General features: G+C 41.5%; 1 protein-coding gene across 3 annotated transcripts in view; it reads right to left on the reverse strand.

Annotated features, from left to right (window-relative positions):
* The window catches only part of SOBP (sine oculis binding protein homolog), a 134035-nt gene extending 125564 nt beyond the window's left edge, over positions 1 to 8471 (reverse strand). For 2 of the 3 annotated variants that reach the window (XM_034765932.1, XM_034765931.1), the window contains exon 1: positions 8069 to 8471. In XM_034765932.1, coding sequence (XP_034621823.1) covers positions 8069 to 8164 — 96 coding nt within the window. In that variant the 5' untranslated portion in view covers positions 8165 to 8471. The remainder of the gene's footprint in view (positions 1 to 8068) is intronic. The other variant, XM_034765930.1, reaches the window with a different exon arrangement.
* Between the last annotated feature and the right edge of the window lie 323 nt (positions 8472 to 8794).

Consider the following 8794-nt stretch of genomic DNA (forward strand, 5'->3'; position numbering starts at 1 on the left):
TCTGTTGTTTCTTAGACTCCCCAAAGAGCTTACAAACCATGTCTTTGTGTTCTGTTTGTAGAGCACTTACCACAATGGGGTCCTGGTCCGTGGTTCTAAGGGCTACAGTAATACAGATAAGTAATAACCATAATAATAAAGTTTAAGATGGTGTGAATGTGACAAACAAAGCACGAGGAAACAAAAAGAGAGTTATGAATAATCAGCAGTCACAGCACAGCAATTGCCTAATCATTGTCAAGTGTTCTCTAGGCATTATGATATGGGTGGGTATTAAGGAGAAATGTAAAGGAGGATAATGTAGTGACCTTGTGGATTTTACAGGGCTTATCATGCGGGACAGCCTGATGGTACTCTTCTGAAAATCTGACAAATGGACAATCAATGGTGAAGCAAATGTGGGGGTCTTATGTCTCTATAGCATAAAAGAAATGATAGTTAAGGTGAGAATAGACCATAATGGGCCTTAAAAATAAAGACAGGTAGTTTGTGCTTGATGCAATAGAGAAGGGGGAGTCAGTGGAGGGATAAAATGAGGTGGATAACATGGTCAAAGTGATGAGCCACAAAGATTATTTTTCCTGCAGCAGCAAGACGTAGGCACAGTTGGATGTGTGGGTCTAGAAAGAGGGCTGAGTCAAAGATGGCACCTTGTTTATAGACCTGAGTGATAGGGAGGAGGAAGCGGTGGTGTCTAGGTGACAGTGACTAAGAAAGGAGTAAGAGGGAAGGTTTTGGGGAAGAATTAAGAGCTCAGTTTTGTCCACATTAAGCCTGAGTTGTGTCCTCAGAAATACCTGCCCAACAGAGGACTGAAAAGTCAATATAGTAAAATCTGGGTTATGGTGAGTGCCAAACCTTTGAATACTTCTGGATGACTGGGCAACAAAATGGCAGATGAAATTCAATGTTGATCAATGCAATGTAATGCACTTTAGAAAACATAATCCCAAGTACACATACAAAATGCTGGGGTCTAAATTAGTTGTTACCACTCAAGAAAAAGATCTTGGAGTCATTGTGGATACTTCTCTGAAAACATCCATTTAATCATGTGTAGTGTTAGTGCAGTTCTGATCACCCCATCTCATGAAAGATATGTTAGAATTGAAAAAGGTTCAGGGAAGGTCGACAAAAATGATTAAGGGGAGACATTAATAAGGAGAGATTTAAAAGACTGGGACTTTTCAGCTTGGAAAAGAGATGACTAAGAGAAGATATGGTAGAAGTGTATAAAATTGTGACTAGTGTAGAGAAAGTGAATAAGGACGTGTTATTTACTTCTTCACACAACACAAGTACCAGGGATCACCCAATGAAACTATTAAGCTGCAGGTTTAAAACAAACAAAAGGAAGTATTCAAACAAAGCACAGACAACCTGTGGAATTCATTGCCAGGAGATGTTAGGAAGGCCAAAACTATAACAGGGTTCAAAAAAGAACTAGATAAGTTCATGGAGGATAGATCCATCAATGGCTATTAGCCAAAATAGTTAGAGATGCAACCCCATGCTCTGGGTGTCCCTAGCCTTTGATTGCCAGAAGCTGATAGTGGATGACAGGGGATGGATCGCTCAAAGATTGCCTGTTCTGTTAATTCTCTCTAAAGCACCTGGCATTGGCTACTGTCAGAAGACAGGACACTGGGCTACATGGACCATTGGTCTGACCCAGTATGGCTGTTCTTATAAATTAAACTTAAATTAATGGAGATATCCTATCTCCTAGAACTGGAAGGGACCTTGAAAGGTCATTGAGTCCAGCCCCCTGCCTTCACTAGCAGGACCAAGTACCAATTTTGCCCCAGATCCCTAGGTGGCCCCCTCAAGGATTGAACTCACAACCCTGGGTTTAGCAGGCCAATGCTCAAACCACTGAGCACTGGAAAATCACAAAAATATGGGCCGGAGTACATAATGCATAGCTGTATCTTGTGGTGGTTTTCTGTGACCTGTAGTGTTTAAATTATAATGCTTTGCACTCCTGTAGCACATTCATCTGAGGTTCTCAAAGAGATATTCTAAATATTATGGTGCCAGAATAAAGGCTGTGTAATCAGACTTTATCCCGATGCAGTATGGTGGGTAAGAGGGAGTGGAGATAAAATCCATCCTCCACTCAGGATGAGTCTCTGGTGATGCACCAATGGTTTCTACTTCAGTCTATGGGCCAAACAGTGGAAACAGAGCTTCTATCCCATTTGTGCAGGGTGATAGGGCCACTGGATCCATATATAATAGATACAGGGGCCACGCTCCTAATCCATTCAATTGATAATCTCCACAGTGATCTATGTCAAAGCAGGACAGAGACCTACCTTCTGGTGTAGGGGGATGGGGAGCAGAGGCCCTTTGCTTGGCTGCTCTGCCAGCATGCCCAACTGTCTGGCCCCACTGGGAGGCTGGAGTGGTCTAGAGGACCTCATGCAGGTCCTCCACACCAGGATGTCATTCATTAATCAATTGGGTCCCTATTATGCAATATTAGCATGGACCCCAAAGACTATGTGGAGACCTATTGAACCCCACTGGAGTTCTGCACTGGTGCAGATCACTGTGCTAGCAGATTTGATTGCAAGACTGGGGCCTTACACTTCACAAAACCCCGCTGAGATAGGGAATCATGATAATATTCATTTCACATATGGGTAAATTGAGGTACAAAGTGGCTGATTAATACCCGTGGTAATGCAATAAATCAGTGACAGAGCTGAGAGTAAGAACTCAGAACTCCTGACTCTATGTCCCTCCATACTCGGACCACTAGACAATGCTCATTTTTTTGTCATGGCCTACTCCATATATCTATTATCCCAAGTAGTTGATAATCTCTTGAGCTGTATTTCCTAGTGCATTGAAAGAATCAATTAAATCCCACAGAATGCCTAAAGTGAAATCTCCTGGATTATGTTAGCTGACAATGTAGGTGTGCAGCTGTGTGCTATCACATCTGCTTAACTGCCATGGAATTTACTAAGATTTGCAACAGACTCATCTTTGCCAAAGAAATTGGCCTTAAAATGCTGTAGTATTCCAGAAGCCCTTGGTTATGTAATAACAATACCCTAAAGTCTTCAACTCCTAATATATATATCTTCTTTTTTGCCCCCTGTGAGTCCAAAGCCACAAATTGCAATTCTGCAGTGATTTGACTGCATGTTCTAACGGGATCATTTCTTTATTCTTGTACCACACAGAAATACCCTCCTATCTTCCTCTTCGAAAAACTGTATCATTATGTTAGATTGTAATTTGAAGTGAATTTACTTCTCATTCATAGGAAGTGGGAAGAAGATTTTATGGATCTGAATGTCTGTGATTTCTTTTATGAGACTAACAATATGAGGCAACAGAAATCTTATCTCCATTAACATTGATTCCCTTTACAGGATTCATTTCATTGTAATCACATACCTAAGGTTTGACCTTACTTCACAGAGTACAGTTTTCCCAAATTTTTACTAATGGCTATATTTTAAAACGAAATGGTGTTTTTCCTTCAATTTTATCTCTATTTTCTCTCCTTCTCTATGAACCTTATTCACAGTGACTGTCCTGGCTTCATAGAGTGAGGCCTGGCAAAGACAGAGGCAGGAAACACAAAAGAGAATGAGTCTGTCAGACTAATTTTCTTCTAGGTTTTACTGTTGAATGTTTATTTCAGATTTTGGAGGAAGCAGAGTGGCTCCATTCCATTTCCTTGCATGAATGACCCACCAGATATACAGCACTGAGGATTCACCTCAAGTATATAAAGGAAATTAAAATGTGTGTATATTCACCACATGAACTTGATCACTTTTCTTCCAGTCCACATTTTCTCTGCTCATTTGCATTGCCACCATTTTGAATATTATGCTGTCAATAAGTAAATTTTCCTGACCTTTCTTTAATTTCCTTTTTTCTCACTCAGCCACCCCTTTATTAGTGTTATAAGGTGGAATTTATCAACCTCATTTGTATAAACAGTTAATACACAGACCTGTTACTCCATTAAAGAGGATAGGTGCAGGTCTCTCATGCAGGTAATACAATTCACTCTGTAGATATCTCATAAATCTATTTCCATAAAAACGGTACAGTAACAGTGCCCTGGAATAGTACAATTGATAAAGGCTATCTGATTTTACTTTTACAAACACATTTTTTGCTTTTCAGGAGAGAAGGGAGGAGTTTCCCCTAGAACCTTTTCAAATGCAGTCAGCGTTGCAGTGTCTGTTACATTTTGATAGTGGTCCTTTTAAATACGGGGAATATTAGAACACTAAATTGAAGAATCTTTTGATGAGTTTACTGTTAAACTATAACAGATGTCTTAAGCTCTAGGCATCAGGAAGGAAGCCCACTTTTAGGTACAAATTACTTATTGAGAATATTTATAGATGGTAAACCCCTAGGGCACATGGAGGCAGCTCTCTGAAATTATAACACAAATTAATCGCTAACTTTGCAATTGACAAAAAATCTAAACATGTAGATAAATTGTCTTGTTTGTTTACCAGAGCTTCCAGCACAATATGCTTGATGCAATCACATTAATTTATTCTTGCAAATTTAATAAAATATATTTCAAATCACCTTTTTCACATTCTTAAGTTTTCCTGCTACCCCCAGTAGTATAGCACATGAAAGTAAGTCTGGGTAGAGGGAATATATGGGGAGGGGAGGAAAGAATGAGGTATAGAGCTGTACCAAGGCTTTAGAGACTAATGTATTGATTAGGCTGTAACAATTAAACTAGTTTTTTAAAGTGTCAGATTGCCTTGATTACATTATATTCCTGAATAGAATACATGTTGTATTATTCATAATAATCACTGAAAAGTACCAAAGTGATAAATGACACTGACTTAGTTTCAGAATAACAATTTGTTGGCATATGAACACCCATCTCTGAAGATAAGTAGAAAGTATAATCTGAGGGGGGAAAAGAGAATATAAGAAAGAAGGACAGAAAAATAAATCAGGGAAAAGAGAGAAACTGTGAAGGTCACAGGGAAACAAAACACTTCTATCTGAATATTTTTTAATTGAAACGTAATATAGGGAAACTATGCAGAGTCATGTATTTTTTGCACACAATGTTGTATCAAATTTAAATTTGTTACAACCGTCATGTACATTGGGCTAGGGATAACAAAAATGTAACTTAATAACTGGCATAATGAAACAGCAAGCAACACGAGTTTCCAATCAAATTAAAACTGAGCTGGAAGTAACATTACTGATGCAACCTATGAAAACGGAGCAGTTTGGGTTTAGTGATCACTCTTGAGTAAATATGTGACTATATCAAAGAGCAAATCATGAAGGAAGTCTTTGTGATGAGGTAATTTTATTGCTCATTCATAGTGCCTTGCATTTGCTGAACTTAAAATAGACACTTGTACCAATGGCCTTTTTATTACCCGAAGAAAAAAATCACATATACACCAGTCCTTTTTCTTTCTGCTAGCAAAGGGAAGCAATTTGATCCAACGTGGGCTGAAACCTGAGTAGGTCACTGTACACCATGATAAAATTCCCTAATCCCTGAGCCAAATTTCCCTGAGGGGGGCCCTCCTACTACTCCTTCACTTCCAAGCTGACTTTTCCATTCCCTCTCTCGTCTTTTCCTCCCCTTCATCTCTTTCATTTCCCCTACCTTGAAGCCTTGATATCTGATCTGCTGCTGGTACTCAGGTTACAGTTTTTACAGCTTAGGCTGTCTATTGCTGTATACATTCCTTTCTTTCTGCTCTGCCGTGATTACTTACCAGAGCTTATTTTACACTGGTCCAGATGAAAGCAGTTCAGATGAAGGGAAACAGTCAGGCTGTTTGAACATTATAGATATGAACCTACAAAAGGGCACATTGTGCTCTCTATGACATTTTGTTGCACACATTTTATACCGTGTAACCAATATATGTTACTGTACTCTTCAGGTTTATGAAAAAAGAACCTAGAACAGATTTTTATTAAAAGCAAAAATATATCAGGAAAGACAATGAACCCTCCCACAATTCTTAACATTCTAAACAGCACAAATATGCAAACTTCTTAAGTCTTTTCTTTGATTATAGTTAGTCGATTATAAGAACCAACTGCTCTTACTAAAAATGTGGTCTCCTAGCTCAATAGCATAATTTGCACTAGTAGGTGATCTGTGCTTTGTGAAAGCTACTGCCAACATTTACCTTACCCCAGCTCAGAAAAAAAAAGAATCTGTTCTAAATTCCAATCATATCAACATATAACTTGTGATTTAATTATTAATACAGTTAAAATCCTGAGGTTTGTAACGTTAAACAGAAAACAATGATTACAAAAGCGAAACTCTACATCAAAGTTAATTCCAATCCTTAATACCAAAGCAATAGTTTAAAATTGTGTAATTTTTCTCCTTCACACAATGTTGTTTTTGTTTCTTCCTCACCATTTCAGACAAACATCTGTTATACTGTAGAAGAACAACTATCTCCCAAACCACTGAGTGTGCCTGCAGCCAAAGTAAACAAAACAAACCCAGAGGATCCAGCACAGTCAGCCTTTATATCCAGCCAGGATAACATTTCACATGTTGTGATTAAAATTAACTAATTTGTAATTCTAGAACCTATGAAACTTAAAAACTGCACTCCATATATATCGCATTAAGTGGTGTTTTAAAATGTGATAGATTTGTGCAGCTCCCAAAACTATGTGATTATGAGGAGCAATTACTGTTACTATCCACAGCCTTTAGAAAGTCCCATCTGAAAATAGGAAGTGTCACAAATCTCTCAAAGAAACAATAACGCTCTCTGGGGGTGGAATCTAGAGTGGTTTGCCCTGGATATCAGTGGCAACTCTTTATTATCAGTTAGGTAGTATTAGTGGTATGAACAAAATAAGGGCTTAGTCCACATTTCCAGGACACAGACAATATGGAAAAGAGAATGCCTACCTTAACCAGTAAAGAATATCTAGTCAAATTAGTAATGCAGTTTGAAGGGGGTGGGGGAGGAATTGTATCCAGCATTCCCCTTTAATACTGGGTGAAAATCAATGCTATATTATAAAAGGTCTTGTTAATAGGTATGTTTCTCTATATATAGAATGACATCTATAATGACATTTTCACAGCAATATTCCAGTGACATTCTATTTTAGTATAAATTACCCATTTAAATTAAATAATGGTAGTTTTATCATTATATAACAATGAAAACAGTTGTTTTAATTTATACTTGCATTTTAAAAAAGTAAGTTCAGCTGAAGTCCTGCAATACGTGCTAGTTGTGTATGACTCATGGGGAAAATACATCAGAGGTATAAAATAAATACAGGTCAGGGAATAGACATGGAAAATAAAGGCACAAAATAGGACAAGTCCAACCTAGAACTGCGACTTAATGCTAAAAGAAATCCTGAAATGTGTTTTTGTGCAATCGCTCCTATTCTAACAGCTGGAGGGACAGCCTCCAGCGCTACCTCTGGAAAACAGCTGGATTGGCACAGTTTCCTATCAGATAGGAATAGACTCCAAACAATAAATAGACTCCTATCAACAACAGCCCCTCGGACAGCTCTCTTTCAACAGCACCTATGCTGCTTTGATTAACTGTGAAGTGAGGCATGTAGAACATAGGAGGAGCAAGGAAGGGGGGGGGGGGAGAGTCCCTGTCTCTAAGTCCAAAAATGATGTGCAGCTCAGACCATAACATTTCACTTTGACATTTTAATTACACGGTTGCAGCTGGCTACTGAAAAAGGAGAGAAAGCCAGTGTTGAAAAAGCCTTCCCTCCTCCCCTAACTTCACAGCTTTCCGGCTAACCTGCGAGGATTGTAATAGAAAATGCACCCAAGGAGCCTAAAATCCCAAGGAGGGAGAGTTTAAAAAAAAAAATCAAGCAATCAAAGGCGGTCAATGAGCTGGCTTTGCAGCCTGTGAATCCGGCTCTGTTTTCAGCCCAGGAGGCGGAGTTGAGACACATTCAGTGCATCCTACCAAAAAAATGACAAGAGATCCTTTCTTATTTCACTGCCCTGCCCGGTGGAGGAGGGGGGGCAGAGGCGCCCCCCTTCCCCCTCACAGGCACATACCTTCATCTCCTCGTTGATTTCCCTTTTCACCGGGTGAGCCGGCTTCCTGCTTCTTTTATTTTCGGGAGGTCTCCCTTCTTTCTCCATTTCTGCCATTTTTTGTGTCTGGCTGGTGGAGATGAAATGGCTGCTGGTGTCGTGGGGGGGCTGGGAAGCAGAAGTGGGGAGGGCGGCGGGGCTGGGCGGGGGTCGCTGGCTCAGCGGTGGAAGCTGGCGTGAGGGAGTGTCGGAGGCGAGAACGGCGCGGGGAGGGTCGGGGATGCAGGCGGGCTGGAGGGTGGGTGATGCCCTGTGGAGTCAGCCATCTTCCGCCGCTCCGGCTGCTGTCTGCATGGGCGAGCGAGGGAGAGCCTGGTGCGTGTGTTTGGGAGAGAGAGAGAGGGAGAGGGAGCGAGCGAGCGCGCCAGCCAGCCCCGCTCCTTCTGCGGAGCGGCTGGAGCCGAGGGGGTGGAAGGCGAGGGGGGTAGGACGGCCCCCGGCTCCGGGAGCGGGCGGGGCTTCCACGGCCACCGAATCCGCCGCGGCTCCGGCTCAGGCGCTGGGGGCTTCTCTCGCGTCCCTGCTCATCAGCATCCCCCCGCCCCACGCGGACCCCCGCCCGCCCTGCGCTCGCACGCACACAGCCCGCCAGGGGAGGGGCAGGGGGCGCGCTCTGTCCCAGCCCATCCTCCCCCGCCGGGGCCAGCGCGCTGGGGCTGCTGCGAGGGCTCCTCCGAGACCCCAGCT

Source organism: Trachemys scripta, chromosome 3 (assembly GCF_013100865.1).
Source record: "Trachemys scripta elegans isolate TJP31775 chromosome 3, CAS_Tse_1.0, whole genome shotgun sequence".
Classification (NCBI taxonomy): Eukaryota; Metazoa; Chordata; order Testudines; family Emydidae; genus Trachemys; species Trachemys scripta.